This window comes from Chelon labrosus, assembly GCF_963514085.1.
Source record: "Chelon labrosus genome assembly, chromosome: 6".
Taxonomy (NCBI): domain Eukaryota; kingdom Metazoa; phylum Chordata; class Actinopteri; order Mugiliformes; family Mugilidae; genus Chelon; species Chelon labrosus.
Window position 1 is genome coordinate 18,188,132 of NC_140342.1, and position 21,225 is coordinate 18,209,356.

General features: G+C 43.3%; 1 protein-coding gene across 8 annotated transcripts in view; it reads left to right on the plus strand.

Moving 5' to 3' along the window:
- Window positions 1-1,459: 1,459 nt before the first annotated feature.
- Window positions 1,460-21,225, plus strand: part of lpin2 (lipin 2) — an 84,756-nt gene continuing 64,990 nt past the window's right edge. For 5 of the 8 annotated variants that reach the window (XR_014699112.1, XR_014699113.1, XR_014699114.1 and 2 more), the window contains exons 1-19: window positions 5,533-5,903; window positions 8,246-8,446; window positions 11,404-11,499; window positions 11,885-12,267; window positions 12,360-12,467; window positions 13,054-13,180; window positions 13,263-13,599; window positions 13,684-13,783; window positions 13,922-14,109; window positions 14,514-14,607; window positions 14,694-14,763; window positions 14,881-14,973; window positions 15,115-15,197; window positions 15,442-15,589; window positions 15,996-16,144; window positions 17,204-17,290; window positions 17,883-18,035; window positions 19,562-19,676; window positions 20,361-20,464. Coding sequence is in view for 5 of the 8 variants with exons in the window: in XM_084546426.1 (XP_084402552.1) it covers window positions 5,790-5,903; window positions 8,246-8,446; window positions 11,404-11,499; window positions 11,885-12,267; window positions 12,360-12,467; window positions 13,054-13,180; window positions 13,263-13,599; window positions 13,684-13,783; window positions 13,922-14,109; window positions 14,514-14,607; window positions 14,694-14,763; window positions 14,881-14,973; window positions 15,115-15,197; window positions 15,442-15,589; window positions 15,996-16,144; window positions 17,204-17,290; window positions 17,883-18,035; window positions 19,562-19,676; window positions 20,361-20,464 (2,750 nt within the window). In the remaining 3 variants the exon portion in view is untranslated. Of the gene's footprint in view, window positions 1,731-5,532; window positions 5,904-8,245; window positions 8,447-11,403; window positions 11,500-11,884; window positions 12,268-12,359; window positions 12,468-13,053; window positions 13,181-13,262; window positions 13,600-13,683; window positions 13,784-13,921; window positions 14,110-14,513; window positions 14,608-14,693; window positions 14,764-14,880; window positions 14,974-15,114; window positions 15,198-15,441; window positions 15,590-15,995; window positions 16,145-17,203; window positions 17,291-17,882; window positions 18,036-19,561; window positions 19,677-20,360; window positions 20,465-21,225 lie in introns of those variants that run through there. The other 3 variants (XM_084546429.1, XM_084546428.1, XM_084546425.1) reach the window with 3 other exon arrangements.

Below are 21,225 nucleotides of genomic sequence, written 5' to 3' on the forward strand. Positions count from 1 at the left end.
AAACACTGCTGACGTGATGAGTAGCGTGAGCGTGACAGCACACGAGGCCTGGTCAGAGCCGCCTCATTTTAAGGTGTTAAAGTGAAACAGCAGAGACACACCTGACATCTGAGCTCACATGAGCTTCGCGGGTACGGTCAGAACGTTGTGCTGACAGTCGGGGGAATGTTGTATTTCAGGTACAATAGAAGGAAATCATGTACAGAGAAACATCCCTGCAGCGTTTGGTTTGAGGCTGCGTAATTAATTATCAAGTTTTTGTGTGCTTCTTGTTAAGACACTCCTTTTATTAAAGCTGCAGCTGCTTTTGAGAGGTTTGCCTTTTGTTAAATAATCTCCTTTAACAGATCATTCATTTTCTAAAGAATAGATTGGATTTGATTCATACAGCTGCATACACAACAAGTTTGGCATCTAACCAGAAAAAAGTGCAAAATTAACCCAATAATAGGGAACAAGCTACGACTATTGTACAGGGCATGACTATTGTGTGTATTTCACAATAATTAGTATATGGGAAAAAAAAAAAATACTAATGTATACACTGATCGGGCATAACATTATGACCACCTTCCTAATATTGTGTAGGTCTCCCTTGTGCCTCCAAAACTGTTGTGACTCATCAGAGAATGGACATGGGTCTTCTGAGGGTGTCCTGCGGTGTCTGGCAACACAATATTGTTAGTGGGGGCCTTTAGGTCCTATGGGTTGAGGAGAGGGGCCTCTGTGGATCATCCCACAGACACTTGATCAGTTTGGGATGTAGTGAATTTGGAGGCCAGGTCAACACCTTTTCAGTTTTTTATTTTATTTTTTTGTAGTTGTTCCTAAACCGTTTTTATGTGTGTGCCTGTGTCCGGCTGCATCCTGCTGAGGATGACTGCTGCCATCAAGGAGTGTCATTGCTATGGGGTGGGTGGTTAGGTGGTACATGTCTAAGTAACATCCACACAAATGGCATTTCCAAAAGTAGAACATTGCATTGTCACGGGATGGTCAATGTTATTCACTTTCACTGTCAGTGGTTTTAATGTTATGGCTGATCGGTGCAGACTGGTATAAACAGAGTGAGGCAGAGTCAGCATACCCACACATATATAAGCATTCATATCCACATAAATACCTGTATATATAAATAAAATGTATACACATACATATATATCTGTAAACATGTGCCTACATATGAATGATTTTGCAGAAAAGGGTTAGCATTTCATTTCTACCTGCTTTTACTGCAATAAAATTATTATATAATTCTCTGGCCCTCCCAAACTGGAGTCCAAGGTCCTCAAACTGTCCCATGTATCTGAATAACCATTTACTGTCACCTTTCACCTACATATCTCTGCTTTGTGCAGTATCTGACAGCGAACATCCTCCAAGATGCAGTGCTGAGGGCAGAGTAAAAAAACAGCCCACGCAAGTGTTCCTGTGTATTGTATGCTAAACCTAAACGGAGTGCGGAGACTTGAACCCGCTTGTCCAAAAAACCCGAGCTGTCTGTCTGTCTGTCCCACCAGTTGTGCGAGTGCGCCGCCACTGTGCGGCTCCCCGTCCCATCAACTTCAGCTGCTGCCAGCCACACCAGTCGGTCACGGTGGTCCAGGGCTACGGACACGTCAGGAGGCTTCCGACGGTGAAAAAAAAAAAAAAAAAAAAGACATGGGGACTTGCTGAGGACACCGTGACACCTTTCACCCGACAGCATCCAGCTGAAGCAACCCCGAAAGGTAAGCGAGTGTGGACGGGGCGATTTCAGCCCGTTTCGCAGCCTCTCTCATTCGATAACGTTGAGAGTCCACCGTCGGCTAACTGTTAGCTAGCTTGTACGCTGGCTAACAGTTATTTATTTTTTTAGCTGCACAGGATTAATTTAACTCACAAAAAAACGTCGAGTGGAGTGGAAACGTATTCATAACGCAAATAAACCGACTTTTAATAGAAACCGGCGACCCAGAAACGGACACGTTAACGTTTCATCGTTTGCCGTTAACGGTAAAACCCAACGATAACATTGAGGCTAGCATAGGGTTAACAAGCAGGAAAACAGCTAGCCGTCTCCATTCATTTATTTTTTTTTTTTCCTCCACGACTACTATGTGTCACTGCGCCGGTTATGGTTTGAATTTGTGCAAGTGGCGAACACCGTGGACGTGATTTAAGTTTTATTTTCTGTTTATTTCCGCAGTTTCCTCAAAGCGCTTGTGTGCTTGCTGCTGCTGCTGCTTGGTGGCACATTTAGATCACGCGATACGTGACGTTTAATCTTTAGTAATTAGCATTTTTAAGCTAGAGCGGCTAAAGCTAACGTCAAAAAGTACACACAGCTGCAGTTAGTTAGCCAGCAAGCTAGCTAGCGTGTGTCCATACACGATTTTGTACCTTGTTGCAGAAGTCTCGGCTTGTAAGCAGTGCTGACACATCAACAAACAAAACACCTGCACCGCACGTCAGGAGAGCAGGACACATCTCTTTCCCCCTAAAGGCATCTTATTTTGAATGTGTACTTTCAAATACACAGAGGTAATTAACATTTTGGAGGCTGTAGCGTGTGGTAAATATCAGAAGTATGCACCAGTTTAATATCCAAGTAGGCAAAGTACGCAGATCAGCCACAACATTATGATCATCTTGTGACAATACAGTGTTCTGCTGGGAAACTTTTGGACCTGGCATTTGCGTGGATGTAACTTAGACATGTACCACTCACCTGGACCAGACCAGGCACCCCCACCCCATAGCAATGACACTCCTTGATGACAGCAGCCATCCCCAGCAGGACGCAGCCTGACACAGTTTAAAAACAACTCAAAAAACATGAAAAAAAGCACAAGGTGTTGACCTGGCCTCCAAATTCACTAGATCCCAAACTGATCAAGTATCTGTGGGATGATCCACAGAGACCAGAGACCCCCTCCCCTCAACCCATAGGACCTAAAGGCCCCCCACTACAAACATCCTGTTCCCAGAGACCACAGGACACCCTCAGAAGACCCATGTCCATTCTCTGATGAGTCACAAAAGTTTTGGATGCACAAGGGAGACCTACACAGTATTAGCCAGGTGGTCATAATTTTGTGGCAGATCGGTGTACCTTGACGTAGATAACGGAGGATCTTCACAGATGTGCTTTGCAGCGTTGCAGAACAATAGACGGCAAATGTACCATTAAGTGAAGAGAGAACATTTAGAAAAATAGAGGGTGTGTTTGTCATTGAAAAGCAACAAATCAAACCCTGACTTAAGCTTCCTAGTCTCACTTCTATATCAGGGCTTTGTCCATTTCCACGTACTGTATTGCCAAATTCACAGTATCCAGGAATTTCTGTACACGGTTGAGAATAAGGAATTAAATTGTCGCTTGATGAGTAATGGGTGTTTTTCTAGGAGCGCAAAACGAGTAAAAACGAAAGCCATCGCTGTCTGTTGTTGTGCAACTGTCACGGATTATGTTACACATATAATGAGAATGCTGTTTGGTGGAACCTCATACCTGAAAGAGAGTAATAGGAACCCACTGTGGTCCGGTTGGTCAGCTCAGTCACAGGACTGATTTATTTGTCACCTCGTCGAAGCGAATGTGAATTGGATCATTCCAGGTGAAAACTACAAGTGTGCAGTTCAAGATTTCTGCCTGGGATCTTGCTTAGTTTGTTCACGTACGGCTTGGTTATTTTAAACAGAAGAAAGTATGTATTTATTTATTAATGTCTCTTGTCAAAGTCTTGAACGCAGAACAGATTCCAGCACAGGAGGAGGCCAAACCCACAGTCTTAACTTGGTCGGCTTGTGTGTTTTCTTTGGTAGAGCTTATAAAGAGCTCAGCAGATGGGAAGATTTGTCGGAGGTCTCTTTGGAAGAGCCTTATACACATCATGTTTAGGGAGGTCCTAATCACATGTTTTTGCTTAAGTGTTATAAATTATCTTCTAGATCTTGTGTGCAATGTGTAGCAGTACAATATACTTCAATATAATACAAGAAACTTCAGAATCGATCCAATGTACGGCTAAATGCTTGACAGTTTTATAGCTCTGCAATGTATTAAGTAAAAAAAAAAAAAAAAAGTCTGCCTCCAAGCTATCCAAGCTATTCTGTAAAGATTTTCATTTTATTTGACAGCAGTAGAGTCTACTTCAGGGTGCAAAATATGTAACACTAAAGAAACTAAAAGTATATTGGCTGTTATCACAGAAATGCACAAAGAGCTGGATGGTTAGAACAAAAGAGAAACCAGCTGACAAACTCAAATATCTTTATAATTCACTCTGTCGTATAAAGCATTGTAAATCTCTTCCCAGTTCTGTAAATTACTTCCAGACAGCAGACATGTTTAGTCATGTTCTTTAACGTTTGGTTTTGGTTACAGCAGCCGTAAAGCAAATAAAAAAATATCAGGCTTTGCTACTCACTCAGTAAAAAGGCCTTGATCTGCCCTGATGCCAATCTCCTGATACAAGTCAGGACATCCTTATTTATGTTCTCAGGCTCTCGCTAAAGCTGGTGACACACTACACAACTTTCACAGTCTGCAGATTTTGAAAAGACTACTATTACACACAAACAGTCTCGCTTCAGCTGATTTTTGTATGACGACTGAAAGACGGGGATCACACGCCTAATGACTGCGCCTGATGAGGAATCGCATCACCACATGAACTAAAGCCAACTGAACGCGTCAAGCTCTTGAAAGTTGGTGACAGTTGTGGTATGCTCTACAACTAAGATCATATAGTCACTCTTGCTCCTGCCACAAGTCGATTAATCTTTCCTCAATTGCTGTGGTGCAGGTTCGCTTTGTTGCCACTCTCCCGCTCTCAATGTTCGCCATCGTCTTCAGAAGCTATTTCCTGTGTCCCACCCTCTTGTTATCGATAATCAGTTCACACTACCCAACAGGAACATGTTTGATTGACGGACCTGGGTTTGTTCCCCTCAAACACTTGCATATTTGTGTCTAAAAATCTTGTCGCGTGTCCTCAGCTTTAGGAGGTAAACTAGGCAAGTGGATGCCAGAAGCAAGACCTGAGAGAACTTGGCTTGAATTGATCAGTGCTTGGACTACAACCTGAATGTACCTGGCATTTATATATTTTATCAATCGATAGTGATAAGTAATGTTGACTCATTCCTGAAGAGATTATATCTTTGGTATTTATCGACCTCTGTGCCGTTTTCTTTTGTGCTCACATGTCCAGAATGTCGCCGAGTTCAGCGGTAATAAGAAACCAAGGAAATCAACACAGTGTACTCAGCAACCCATTGGTTGACTCAAGGAATGTCATCATCTCCCCACCCCCTTCTCCACCTTTTGATAAGTCATGCACAATAACAAGCACATGCAGCCAAGACCGTCATGAACATGTGAGCGACGGTGCGAGAACGTCACCCTGCTGAGCACTGCTCGGTCTTTTCCCTCAGCGTTCACTCTTATCAGGGGAAAACATTGCTTAGCCCTTCCTTATCTGTCCTGCACTGCCATATTCAAGAAGCCGTCCCATTGGCTAAACCTTTTGTGTCCTGTCACCTGACTGGACACGCACAAGTGCACATCCCGCAAAGAATAAACCAGATGAAGGATGGCAAATTTTATGGCGGTGTTGCACAATTCCCGACGGCTCCAGATAGTGTATCTGAATGTACCCCCCGGCAGGGTTATTTGAAGGCGATTAGGTGGGCCATATTTCAGATTAGATTCAGGATGGCAGGGAGGCATTGTCATCATAATTTGAGGGAGGAAAACACTGATCCTAGTGGAGTATCCTGAGGTTGGCGCTCAGTAAATAGTGATGAAGAGACAGAGGTCCTGGGGAAACAGGGACCCTGTGGAAAGCACCACAGAGGACAACACAGACAACAGTGAACAGGATGAGTCCTCGCCCCTGAGGTCGTCTTGGTCACTGGTGAGTCAACACTGACAAGTTTCGTAGTCCAGTTTGGGCTGATGTTAGAGGGCCGGAATAAACTGTTAGTCATCTATTGTTGTTGAGTTTGGCAGGTTGCTTGGCTTGTTGTTGTTGTAGCCAAGCCTTGTGTTTTGACACAAGGGTTGACTACAACTACTGTGAATCAGACAGATGATGTCAGGTTTAGACCTTTTTAAGGCCAGATTTGGTTTAACTTGAACAGTACGTCAACTTGTGTGCGCTGGAAGGAGTAACGCGATGCTGGGTAGAAGCAGGTGAAGCAAGTCTGTCACACGTGAGTGCCTTCTGGGTAAATAATGAATACTGGTGGCTTTGCTTACAGGCATTTTGTGAGGGGGGGTGTTTTTGTTTTTAATGTGGAATCTTCTCCCTTATCTCAAGACCTTTTCGACCTCTATGGTAATGTCCTACTACTTATGTTGGGCACTGGAGCTTTGCGGAGTTAATTATATATGGTGCTCTGACAAGAACAAGATGGTCCTTGGGTTCCAGCGATACAGAAAACCCAAATAAAGCCACAAACTATACATGGAACTGACAGACGGTGTGCTGCGTGTTTACTTTTGCAGCCAGGATTTGAAAAAGGTGGCTTCAAACCTTGTTTGAGTCCGGTGTGTTAATAGATTTCATTTGCTTGTTTGTCTAATATGTCACCCAGACAATCTAGATCTACAGTAGTGTAAACACAAACTGTGTTTACCCATTAAATACACACTAATTTGAGTATCCACACTACTAATATATACTTTGTAGTTTCATATCCTTGTTTGGCGGACTGGTGGGTGATTTGTTAGCATACTGTCATAACTTGGCTAGTCACCATATTGATGTTGGTCCTCCAGGAGAAAGTCATTTTAGTGAATGTCAACATTGGGAAAACCTGTTTTTTCCAACCTATTTGTGTACAAATGTGTGCTGAAGTTCTTTGAATTAAGTGAGTGCTTCGTGAAGTCCTCACATCAGTTTATCTGAAGCTTTCTAAAACAGTCTAGACTTAGATTTAGACAAACTTTATTCATCCACAAAGGAAATTGCTTGGTCACAGTAGCTTAGTTGTACATACAAACACTCTTAAGAACCTCAGATAAAAGAAGATTAAATAAAATAGAAATAAGTAAAATAAAATAAAAATAGTATAAGCAAAAATGTACAAATTAGCATGTTAGCATATGTACAAGAAATAGATACGGAAGAATATATATTATATGTACAGGATAAGGTGTAAGGTGCAATAGTGTCTATTTGCTCTGATGGCTCTTTGAGTTTCGTGGTGTTTGCCTTTCTGGTTGTGTCTAAAAATAAGTTATTCCTCATTGCCTATGCATACATTTTTTTTAACTACTCTGTTCATTCGCTCAAGTAAAAATACCATACCAATTTCCCATATTCCCTGATGCCACCCTTGCACAAATGCCCCTATTCTCTACCCTTTCTATCCCACAACCCCACCACCGCTCTCACGGCTAGACTCGGAACAAAAGGTCAGTGTGAGATAGGAGCATTTCAGGTTGCACAAACCCAATGAAGTCAGCAGGGGGAATGTGTTTACAGGCCGCACTCGACAAGACCCTGACTGGGCAAACCAGAATCATGTTTACTGAGTTAATCGTTACACGCACTCTGTGTCACATTGCACCAACGACGGCAAATTCAGCAAACGGGACATTTTGTATTACTCTGTAAAATTAGATTTACAGTATTATCCGTCTGATTTAGATGCTTCAACAAATTGCTTGTAAAGGAATTTACTGCCTCACGAATGTCTCCTCCCAAGAGACTACAAGCGTTTTGAGAAAATATCCAGCAATAATCCAAAGTCGTGTAATTATAGTCACAAATATGTGGCTTTATTTATTTTTTTTGTTGAGTATTGAGTGTAAACAGGAAGTCAGCTGCTCTCAGGGCGGCTGGGCAGTGGGATCTCTGTATGAGATTGTTTCATTGTTTCGGGACAGCCATTAGCCCCCCTCTCTGACGCTGCTCATCTGGGACAGTGGCCAGTGATAGGCTGACAGCAGTACTCTGGCAGTCTGTATGCAGGTCACTAGATAACAGACTCTGCAGGCAGGCAGTGAGCGAGCTAAGAAATGAAAGTAAAAGACAAATGAGAGACGGTCGTCTGGAAGTTCGGAAGAGCCTCCTTCAAAGAAGAGACAACACTGGACAGACTGTAAGACTACTAGGGAAACCAAGCTGGAAAAACTAGCTATAGTTCCACAAAACCGTCTTCACTTCTGCTCTTTTGCTGAACAATACATCCTCATCCTGTCTTTCCATCAGCTCAGCTAATATCTTGTTCTCTTCCCCCCCCCTTCCAGGCGGACACCATGAACTACGTGGGCCAGCTGGCAGGCCAGGTTCTGGTAACTGTCAAAGAACTGTACAAGGGCATTAATCAGGCCACACTGTCGGGCTGCATCGATGTTGTGGTTGTCCGCCAGAGAGATGGCACCTACCAGTGCTCGCCGTTCCATGTTCGCTTCGGCAAGCTGGGTGTACTGCGCTCCAAAGAGAAAGTGGTGAGTTACGTTTGTTTTATTCTTTATACTTTTCTCCCACAAGTATTGGGCTTCTCATATCAAATACATGTAAAAGCATTTGAATAGATAAATCCCAATCCCTATACAGTATAAGGTGATACAGACCGTTTTTTAGTACACTTCCACACATTATACTTGGTGCTTATGTAAAGGGTAGTGTTGTTTCAAATTGGACGAGAAAACTTCTGAACACACAGCTTACTGACAACGACAACATTTCACCAGCTGATGTGCCAAGCTAACGCGAGGTGCCACATTTTACTCCACTGAATCATTACAGGCGGCTATATTAAGCTATATTGATCGCTTCTGTCCAACAACAGCACATTGGCACTTGGTGTAGACGCGTACACCAATCAGGCATAACATTATGACCACCTTCCTAATATTCTGTAGGTCACGCTTGTGCCTTCAAAACAGCTCTGGCTCAACAACAGTCAACCGTTTTTGTGTGTGTGTGTGTTCCTGTGTCAGGCTGCGTCCTGCTGGGGCTGAGTGCTGCCATCAAGGAGTGTCATTGCTATGGGGTGGGGGTGTCTGGTCTGGTCTTGTTGGGTGGTACATGTCTAAGTAACATCCACATGAATGCCAGGTCCAAAGGTTTCCCAGCAGAACATTGTATAGTCACAACATGGTCAGTGTTATTTACTTCTGCTCTTAGTGGTCATAATGTTATGCCTGATCAGTGTATAATATTTTAGTTTTCACCGTTGCAACTGCAACACCTCCTGTCTCCACAGCCATCATTTTCTCAAGTTATAAAATCGGTCCTTGTTCCCTTCTGCTGTATCCCACACCATCTGGGTTTTCACAGTTTTTACGGCGCTGCATGTTCCCATCCTGATGCACTCAAAATATCAACTTTTGAAGAACATAATTTGAGAGGCAGCGTCTTCACTGAACTTTTGCATTGGGGTTAATTTAGGTACCAGCTTTTTGATGTGTTAATGTTACGTCAGTGTTATTGCTGAGGGGATTTTAATGGGGACTTTTTTTAAACTGCCCATCATGGAGCTGCCAGCGTTAATGACGTACAGTGCTGAATCAATAGAGGAGTCTTTTTAAACCTTTACTCTGATGTGCCAATGCCAGAATACTTTCAGGCTACTGAAGCATCACTTAAAAGAAGCCCCGGTGTTTGCCTGAGTAGAGTCTACTTCATAACAGTGTCAGCATGTATAAAATGTGCTTTGACACCTCTCCCTGGGTTTGGTCATACAAGCCTTCCATTAAGCTAAAAGTATGTGATTCCACATTTCCCCATGTGCATAATTAATACACGCTGAGCACCGTGATTACTGACAGAATCATTCAGGGAAATCTTCTATTTTTACTAAACATAAATGCAACGGTGTGGGCTTTTCTTACTCGTTGATAGTACTTTTTTTCTGTATATTCTTGACTGGAGATGAGATGCAATTAATCATGGCGGAGGGACGGCAGTATTATTTTTAGCGCTCCCATCTCTCTTACGGAAATAGCACCTTTGCATCGGCCTAATTGATGAGTGGGGAGCAGCAGGTTAGGTCTAATTTGGTGGTAATAGGGATGAGTAGATATCATGGATAAAAAAAAATACAGATTTATGTGAAGGATTGTAAGAGAAGCCTAAATTAACCCAACATTTGTTTGAGTTTATCAGATTATATAAAGGTTCTGAATCTTTTTGTGAATGGGGGTAAAACTTACTACTACTGCTGCACTGCCTTAAAGAAAGCAGGTTTTCTTGCTGGTGTGGACTACAGTGGGGAATGATTTGTGAAGGGGCTGACACCACCTCACCACCTACCCAGAATGCTGATGGGCTCGGAGGCTCGGGAATGAATGAGTGGTTTCTATGGCAACGGCTCTACAACTTGAATGTGTGGGAGAGGGAGGAAATGTGAAGTAGCCCTCAACGGGGCCTGTTGTGTAACAAAGCCCTCAGATCACTTACCAGATCCTCGAGGGCCGCTGCTGCTGCTGCTGCTGCTGCTAAATATATGTATTTTTTTCAGAACTTGCTGGGCCAAATAAACGATGCGATATTTGTTCCAGACTTTTTAGTAGGAACTATTCTGTAGTTACAGCCAAATGCTAATTAAATGTTGGCTGTGAAAAGCGTGTTTGTTCACATACACAGTCACTTTAGTTTGGCAACCAGAAATGTTTTTAAAGTAGAGTTTTCTTCTAAAAACACAGGAATAATAAGTAAGCATGGTTATGCATAAGTCGTTAATTCTTTCCCACTTTCTTGAACTAAATTTAAACCCCCAAAAAAAGTCTAATATAACCCACACCTGCGGGGCTGTTGCCTCCAGTCATCCCAGTAATCTAACATGGTGTCGACAAATCCTCAACTCAAGCCGAGTGTTCGAAGAGGACCCTCATTTGTCCTGGCTCATTATTAGTTGTGCATTAAAATTCTCAGCCACAGTCGCGCATAAATTCCCCATAGCAACCCTGAGGGGGGTGAAATCAAATCTCGAGGCTGCAGGAAAGAAACCGCACCTACAGCAAAGGACAAAAAAAGTGATGCGCAATAAGAAAAAGAAACTGATTGTCGCGGTGGGCATTGGTTTCAAATGAATATTGATGATTTGGATTCAGGTTGCAGAGCGCTTTGCGAGTCGACGTCTTCCTCGTCTGTTGTGCGCTAGACGTGACCTGGTTTTTTCATTTGTGGTGTCAAGTTTCTGAATGGGCCCCGGTCCTCTGGGGTTTGTCTGGCAAACATGAATAGCCTCGTTCTGCTGGCAGACTCCACAGAATGCAAGCCCAAGAGACCCGTACACTTATTAGGTCTTTTAAAGCCCTCCGGAGATAGATGTGGCTGTAAGTCTCTACTGGCCTTCTATGCGGTCTCACAAAATCATTGTATTATAAAACAAGACTCAGTTTCTTGTTGAGCAATAACAAATGTCTAAGTATCCTCTCGATGATTTTAATTTTTCCAGATCGACATCGAAGTGAATGGAGAGCCCGTAGACCTGCACATGAAGCTTGGTGACAATGGAGAGGCCTTTTTTGTCCAGGAATCAGAGCAGCAGAATGTAAGTACAACATTAACTGCACAGATAAATGCAACAAAATGACAGTACCGTTAATAACGCGGCTAATTTTGAAGTTCAATTAAGCCAGATGCCTTAATAATGTAAGAATTGTCAGCAGGATGCTTAATATCTGCAGCAGACAAGAAGTACAAGAGTAGGAAGCGAGGAAGTAATTACTCCACTGTTTTGCAGTAGCTATATTTGACGTGTGACCTATTGCTCAAGCTACTAGCGCTCTTATTGTGACAGCTCAACAGTGACAGCCACCCTGTTCTACTGGACTTGAGCACCACGGCTGCTGTCTCCAGTGATAATTAGTGTTGTATTTTATTGTCCTTGTTAAAACCTTAATCTTAATCCTTCTGACTCTGTATTCTTACTTCAGCAGATTGTCCCTGCCCACCTGGCCACCTCCCCAATCCCCACCGAGAGTCACCTGTTCTGGATCTCCGAGGTGGAGAACCAGAGGGCCCCCAAAGGCCTGGAAGACGACCCTGTTGACCCAGAGGACCCGCCCGAGCCTCCTGCTCCCAGCACCGTGGCCACAAAAAAGAAGAAAAGACGGAGAAAGAAGCACAAAGGAGACCCCCGTAGAGAGGAGCTGACCCCGCCGATGGCAGTGACTGCTGGTAGCGCTGCTGCCGCCGCCGCCGCCGCCGCTAACACACCCGCTGCTACAACTGCTGCTACGTCCAGCACTGGGCAAAATGAAGAGATATTTGAGATGGACCTGAGCTCTGACGAGGAAGCTGCAGCACATGTCTCGAGGTAGGATCAAGGTTCCTGCTTGTTGCTGTATAAAGTTTCGTTTAAACAGAGTTGGGTTAATTATTATGTATCTTTTTGCGCCCTGGGTTTAGGTCACCTTCAGTGTCCACAATGCGTGACATTGACCCCAAGTTACCCGCAGCCAGACACAGCATTGATGGTTATCCAATGTCTGATGGGGACTGGCCAGCAAATGACAGGTATGTATTGACATTAAAGGAGAACTACTGTTTTTTTTACAACCTTGGACCTTATTTCTGGCATACAATACGGTCGTTTACTCACCCATATAACTTTTGTGTCATTTGTAGTCTGTTATGGTTCGTCCACAACCTCAGAATCGGAAAAATATTCAGCCATGTTGCAAAAAACTAGCAGTAGCAAATTACAGGTAAACAAGCCGACCGTCACGGATGCGTGTGGCGCTCAGACATCATCCAGGTTAGAAGACAGGTAACTCCGGACTCAACAGGGAATAGCACTAGCATACGATAACAAAATATTGGTGAAATGAACGAGTTTCGCAGCAGATAATGCGTTATTTAGCAGCATTTTGCATTTTGGTGCCCCAGTCACTCCCACTATATGGATATACGCAGATCTAATTATCTCCTGAACAACTACAAATGACATAAAAGTTATATGGGTGAGTAAACAATCGTATTTTATGCCAGAAATAAGGTCCAGGTTGTAAAAAACAGTTGTTCCCGTTAAATAAAAGCAGTTAAAAAGGCTAAATAGCGTCTGTCTTACCGAATGTTTACTCTTCCTTTTGTGTTTTTCCAGTCATGGCTTGTCTCAAGCCTTTTCCCCAAAGAGTGACTCCGAACTGCTGGTGAGGCCCTCAGAGAGTCTGCTCAGAGCTGAGTCCCACATGCAGTGGACCTGGGGAGAGTTTCCAGAAACAACTAGGGTAAAACATTTCCGTCTCATAAAATTCAAAGCAGTTGTCAGTACACTTGGCATCATAGTAACGTCTTACATCCAACGTCCAGGTCCCCAAGAAAGAGAAACCAGAGCTGCTTAAAACAGTCACCATCACCCCGTCAGAGAGCACCCACTTCCGCGTCATCCTCAGCTCGGAGGCCATGGAGAACGAAACGGAGATTGAAAAGAAAGACAGCGCCTCCTCCTCAGTGTGTACCATCGTCAAGCCCCAGCCTCGCACCCCTATCACAACTGTAACGTCCGTGAATCCGCTATCACCTGACAGCGCCATTACCTCCATGAGTCCTACAACCCCCACAGAGATCCTGGATGTCCTGCCATCCAGCGTGGCAACTTCCACCCCTTCCAACAGCCAACTGTGTGACTCACCCTCCAAGAAGAAAGGTACGTTGGGGTGGTTGTTGATTAGTTAGCTCTGTTTATAATTGTACATTAAGTAAGTTGTTGTCATTCTGTTGTTGAATACAGGTGTCCCAAAGAGGAGCCAGCATCAGGGTCCTGAGGATATCTACCTAGATGACCTGAATGTACTTGAACCTGATGTTGCTGCGCGATATTTCCCCAAGAGGTCAGCTTATAAAACAGGCACCTAATTGCCTGACCTGCTTTAATTAAAAACACTAAATGAGAGTGCTCTATTTTAAAACTGAACGGCGGTAGGGAAGCGCATTCGTATCGTGACGTACTTTGCTTTTTGCCGTTCTAGCGAGTCCGAGGCAGCTACGAAGCACTGGATGGACTCGGAGATGCACTCTGGTTCACAGTCTCCACAGTCGGTGGGTAGTGCTGCAGCTGACAGCGGGACAGAGTGTCTTTCCGACTCAGCCAGCGATGTCCCTGACGTTACCCTTTCTCTGTGTGGAGGTCTGACAGAAAATGCTGAAATATCCAAAGGTACGCGAGAATGACGCTCATAAAAAATGCAACCTAAAGTGCACTTTTACTCTGCTAGCTATGTAAGAAGGCGGCGTATTATAAAACAGCTTTCGCCAAAAGCAAAAGCTGTTTCATAATACTAGTAAACTGGCTTGGTGTGTTTAACCCTGCCAGTGCCACTGCTTGAATCCCAACTATACTTTCCCTCTTACCTCTCAGCTACTCTCAGATTTTCATGTTTGAAAATCAGACATACACACACACTCTTCTGGACGTGTACCTTAGCAGCGCTCAGGTGCTGTCAGTGATGGAAGAAAAAGTTTCCTGACCTTTCTGTCTAGTAAGATGTTATGGCTCACCACTACTGACCTTTTCATCTGCTGTCTTTAATTAGTCTCCTTCTCCTCTTTCTGTGTTTGCAGAAAGGTTCATGGAGCACATCATCACCTATCATGAATTTGCTGAAAATCCCGCAATTATAGATAACCCCAACCTGGTAGTAAAGATCGGAAATAGGTATGTAAGTATTTCTATTCCCCAAGATGAGAAAGATATATAATTAAACGTGTGAATTGTGTCTCATCCAGTGTCTTTGTTTGCAGATATTATAACTGGACACTAGCTGCACCCTTGATTCTTAGTCTACAAGCATTTCAGAAGAATTTACCAAAGGTGATTTAGGTTTTCGTTTTCTATTTTTTTTTCTGTGTTTATTCTGAGAGGATCATTGTCAATCAGCAGCTCGCTAGCTCATGATTAACCGTCAAACTGTCTTGTTGTTCGTGGCAGGCTACAGAGGAGGCCTGGGTGAAGGAGAAAATGCCAAAGAAGTCAGGCCGCTGGTGGTTCTGGCGAAAGAGGGCGGATAGCACAATCAAGCAGGTGTGTCTATGGTATTCGTAATATTAAAAGTGAAACTTGAGCTGCGAAAAATACTGTTGTCAGGTGTTGATGCACATCTTGAGTTGTTTTCAGATCTGATTTTCCTAATTGTCTGGGGATGTGTTTGTTTACTTCCTCCAGTCGGAGACTAAGCTTGAAACCAAGGAGGAGTCTCATCTGGAGGAGGAAGGACCCTCCATATCTCAGGAGAAGCTGGCCTTACCGTATGTGATGCAGTGTTTACATGTGTTCTGTAAAGTGATTCATCAATTTCGCAAAATGTCAAACAACACTATGTTTTAATTAGGCAGGTCAGGACTGATGTATGTAAAAGTCAGAACTCTCAGTACACATAAAACCTCACAGTGCATACTTAATGGTCTGTAGAGTTTCACTCTTATTATCACATAGTTAATTATTAATTATTATAAACAGATAATAATCCTAACTGCTCTGTTTGCCTTGTAGGCCTAAAGCAGGGGACTCATCCAGCGATGAAGAGTCCAAGGAGGTGAGTGCTGCATCGTGTCAGGAGAGACTGCAGCCGGTTGATACTCAACATCATCCCAGCCCGCACACTTACAGGAAGTCACTACGCCTTTCTTCTGATCAGATTGTAAGTACTGTGTCACGCGTGGTTTCCTTCCTCATGTTGACTCACAGTATTCATTCACAGTTTTTACTGCTAGTCCTTATCATATTTATTAAGTTGTACTTTAATGTGACTGTTTAATTTTTAATAATACGTCTGATTTTTGATCAGATTACACGTTTTATTTCTCCGTCACGTAATACTCAATATGATTTGTACTTCAAAGGTTTTTATTTTGTAGTTTAGAGCTCCCTCTGCTGGCGGTCTATGAATGAATAAATGTTTTGTTCTCCGTGTAGCCTGTTGGGGGCTCTAAAGACCTGTGCATGTGGCAAAAGAAAATCATACTGGAGAGAGTAATGCCGAGGTTTTAGTGAATGAACTGGACTGATCCTCCAGACGCCTTCACATCCTTTTCTCATGTTTCCAGGCCAGTCTGAAACTGAAGGATGGACCAAATGATGTGACGTTTAGCATCACCACTCAGTACCAGGGCACGTGTCGCTGTGAGGGCACCATCTACCTGTGGAACTCGGATGACAAAGTCATCATCTCTGACATTGACGGCACCATCACTAAGTACAGACTTCCAGTCACTCACAATAGTTTCACAAACAACAACCACAGATTTAATTCACATTTATGTTGCTACATAATACAAATGGTTACATTTAGACTTGTTTCTCCACTAGTGCGCTCAGTTTTAGGTGCTTTGCCTTAGTATTCAAAATAAAAATGAATATATATCATGTACAGTATGTGGGAAGTAATCAGTGAAGCTGTCAGTCGTACCCATATCATGTTTTAAATCAATAGTCAGATCAATTAAAGGCTCTTGTTGCACGTCAGTCTTAGATTCTGTTCTTTAAACATTCATCGTGTAGAGAAGGACGCAATTCATCCATAAGCAAGACATCCTCTGTAGTGTTTTATGTCCTTCACGTCTATAAATTGATTGCTATTGTCATCACCACTGATGGAGGCCAACAGGTACATGAAGAATGGCAAGGAAGATGAGAGATTTTGTTTTACGGATCATCTCTTTTCATGGACATGTTCTGCGGTTTTCTGAGCAACCAACAGATCGTACGGGCATAATCTGTTTCTATTTGTGTGAAGCCCTTTGACTTAAAGATGGCTTCAGTACATCGTTTTTTGATAATCAAAACCTAGCGTCTGCCGCCTTTCTGGCGCCCGTTCTGTGAGGTTCATAGGTGGTCGACATCAAACGGGTCCGGATTGACTGCGGCTTATTATCTCTCTGACCCTTTAGGCCAACCGGTGACATGTGGTTTCTTTGCGTAACGGGGTGAAGAGCACGAGGACTATAATGAGCCCATTTACATTTCAGTGCCTAAGCACACACAGACATAAGCTGGGGGTGAGACAGTGCCTCGCCTATGGGCCGGTAAACCTCATTAGCTGAGTTCATAATGTTCTATCTTTATAATAAAATGGTAAAGTAGTCCTGGTGCTTTATTTGACCTCTTTTGAAACGGTCTCTGCTATCAGTCTGCTTCGTTTTCTTTCATTCTCTCACTCTACGTCTGCTACAGTACATTTTTATATATAGTACCTACTAGACGAGGGAATCCATATCTTCACCCCGCTAATATTTGTTTGTTTTTGACGTTTCAGGTCGGATGTATTTGGACAGATCCTTCCACAGTTGGGTAAAGACTGGACCCACCAGGGCATTGCGAAGCTCTACCACTCAGTGGCTGAGTAAGTGCACAACAACACTGATTAATCACAGAGGAAGGATGAGCGGTTGGTCAGTGGTTAGGACTGTCTGGGTTTGATTCCCAGCCGACTTTCTGTGGAGATGATATTTCCTCCTAATGTTTGCGTGGGTTTTATTTATTATTATTTTTTCTGATGTCGATGACTCAGTGAGTTTAACTGTAATTAAGACTGAACATTTGCAGAAGCTAAAACTGCCATTAAAACATTATGCTTGACCAAATTTCCCACCTTTTTTGTGTTGTAAGATGTAGTAAAAGTAGAGATGCACCGGAAATTTTGAACTTTCGGGCCATTTTCGGCCAAAAATTGCTGCGGTTTGTTGTTTGCACGTGTTGTTTCGGCGATAAAAGTCAGAAATTTTTCGGCCGAAAACCGAAAATGCACTTTCGGAAACAGGATGTTGTGATGATGCAAGCAACAACCGCAGCATTTTTTGGCCAAAAATGGCCCAAAAGGGCATTTTCGGTTTTCGGCCAAAATTTTTCGATGCGTCCCTAAGTAAAAGTTTTATTTATTCACTAATACTCAACCGATGTGACATTATAATGAACGCTGCTCTCCCCGTCGACAGGAACGGCTACAAGTTCTTGTACTGCTCGGCCCGGGCTATCGGCATGGCGGACATGACGAGAGGTTACCTGCAGTGGGTCAACGATGGCGGCACCATCCTTCCCCGGGGTCCTCTCATGCTTTCTCCCAGCAGCCTCTTCTCTGCCTTCCACAGGTACAACAATACACGCCGCATAATTGCGTCCTCATTATTGCAAAACTCATCATGTGCATTAAATCCCGCTCATCTTTTCCCCAAATCTTAATTCTGTTTTCAAGCCGTGCCATATTTTTTATTTTTTTCCCTCCCTTCAAATTTTAATCATTTTGTCTGCAAACTTAGTTTCTCACTCTCCGAGGCCTCATTCCTTATAATAAGCCCGTCACATGCGGTGGTTATTAAAACTGGAGAGAAAACAATTTTAGTAGCCTTGCCATCAGCTTCTAGAAATGCGTTCGCGGATTATCGTTTTCCTGCTGCTTCGTTTTCATCTTCATTTCCAGAGTTTTCCGACTGTCTCAGTTGGAAGTTGTCTCTTCAGAGAAAGATTGTCATGTGCAACAATTAGTTAGAAGTCTGTTTCGTTGATCTTTGCCATTAGTAAAACCTTGTCCCCAACAAAACTGATGCAGAAATAATTGGTTTGGGTTACCGAGATTTTCCACAGAGGAACAACCTATCCATTGTCTGAATTGTAAACCTGTGTCTCTTCATCATTTGCCCAAATTGACTTCTGATACCACGTGTTGAAGTCAAGTTAATTAATCAACTCACATGCTGTCGGAGCTGCTCGTCTCGCTCGTATCCCTAAATTATCGCACCCAACTCCTGCTCAAACAAACTGTCTGTCTGCTTAATAGTTTGTTGAACATGCTCTGCTCTATTTTGCATTTTAATCACGCCCCAAGGCAGTGGGGGACCTGGTTAATGTGTCACCATGGCAACCTGTAGCGTGTCGATTTTTGTGTGATGTTATTTCCCCTATAAACGGGGCTTTTAACCAGATTTTAAGCGATTTTAAGCAGATACAGGTGTTTTGCATTACATTGTCACATTTACACAGATCAGCCACAACATTATGACCACCTTCCTAATATTGTGTAGGTCTCCCTTGTGCCGCCAAAACAGTTGTCGCTCATCAGAGAATGGACATGGGCCTTCTGAGGGTGTCCTGTGGTGTCTGGCAACAGGATGTTGTTAGTGGGGGCCTTTGGGTCCTATGGGTTGAGGGGAGGGGGTCTCCGTGGATCAGGCTTGTTGCAGTGCATCTCACAGATACTTGATCAATTTGGGATCTAGTGAATTTGGAGGTCAGGTCAACACGTTGTGCTGTTTTGCTGCCATCAAGGAGTGTAATCGCTATGGGGTTGGGGGGTTCCTGGTCTGGTCTAGGCAGGTGGTACATGTGTAAATAAGTAAGTGACATCCACACGAATGCCAGGTCCAAAAGTTGTCCCAGCAGAACGTTGTATTGTCACATAATGTGCAATGGTGTTTACTTCTCCTGTCAGTGGTTTTAATGTTGTGGCTGATCGGTGTATATACAGTAAGCTGACATTAATCTGAGTCGACAGTAAGAAAGAAGTTTGAGAGAAGCTAAACCTTTTTTTTTTCCGCCAAATTATCACTAACTCAGTCTTGACCTGTGACAAGGACGTGGATGTGTGTCCCTCTCTAATCGTTCTGTCTGCTTGCTTCAGGGAGGTCATCGAGAAGAAACCAGAGATCTTCAAGATTGAATGCCTTACAGACATCAAGAACCTGTTCCAGCATAACAAGCAGCCATTCCACGCCGCCTTTGGGAATAGAGCTAATGTGAGTTAATGCATGTTTAAAGATGTCTGACTCCCCGACATTAAAGCGCTAATTCTTACATGTCAACAAGCTGTGTGCTGTAAGAGCGACACACGACACTTTTACCCGCAAACATGTGAAATCAGTTCTGGGCTGAACCTGAGCTGAGGTCACTGGCGGAGAATGATCCCAGAAGAGAGCTCAAGTCGGGCACAGCGTCCCATCTTCAGCTGCACAAACACAGACACCCAGATGAAGCGCTGGGTCGGCCTTCAAAAGTCCTGTCTGTCTCTGTCTCTCACCAAAGAAAATAAAACAAACGCACACAGCCCTGCTGTTGCCCACCAAAACATTTACTCTAGAGATATTGCCATTAGAGGCATTAGATGGAGCGCAAACAGGAAATCTGTGGTTAATGTTAATAACACACTTATGTCAGTTTGCTGCAGTTTGTATATTGAATGAGAGGCCACTCACTTCTGAGCATTACATAGTCAAGTGTATTCTCAGATGACTGTTTTAGGGTTTGGCCAGTAACTTTTCACTTTATCTAAATAGGGTTGTGGGTGTTTATAACTAACGGCAATTGAAAGTACGTAACATTAAATTTAGTGTTTCGAGCTTTTGTTTTCAGGTTCAGTCGCTGCCATTTACTTTACAGCAAGAGCACAAATCCAACCTTTTAATCATTATGTTTTCATACAGGATGTGTTTGCCTACAAGGAGGTTGGCGTTCCAGTGTGTCGGATCTTCACCGTTAACCCCAAAGGAGAGCTGATCCAGGAGCAGACCAAGGGCAACAAGTCCTCGTGAGTACATCGCTTGCTGGTTTCTGTGTCGCTGCAAAAAAAAACATCCTCATAGGAAAGACAGGATGTCGGTTCCTTTCCATGTGGTGCTGGTGTTAAAGAAAAATCTGTGCACTCATTGCTATAATACCATTTTATTGTCCTTATTAATTTCTCCTGATAATTGTCAAGCTGGCGAACATTTAGCAGCCTAGAGAGCCGTGCACATAAAAAGCAAATTGCTCGTCGGTCTTCACTTTTTAGCCGACAGTCCATCGCTAGTGAACGTTCCAGGCTCCGGTTGCCTTGGAAACCCTATTTTATATATAAGGAATACCCCACCACCACCACCACCACCCCCACCGGTGTTGTTCGAGTGAAACAAGCAGAACATAAAGATGCTGCCAGTGTATGGATGGAGATTGCTCTTCTCCCTTTGATAAAAAATACATAACATCAACCCCGTCACCTTCGGCTGGGTTCACCCTACCTTTCCATTCTACTTTCAGCATGGTGAAGTAGGGTGGAAGAATCCAAAGTCATGGGCCGTGTATGTGCTGCAAATGTTTAAAGTTTCAACTAGGTTCCTTGGTTCCTTTGGAGTTAGATCTGTCCTTCAGGAGTGAGCGGAGTACAAAAAGAAACTAAAAGCGCCAGTCATTTATGCACAGGCTGCAGGCTTGTACACAACCGATGTAAAAAAATAAAATTATTATTAAGGTTTACTTCCTGTATTGAGGTATTTTAATAAATATCAACACAGGTTTTAGCTTTTAACTCTT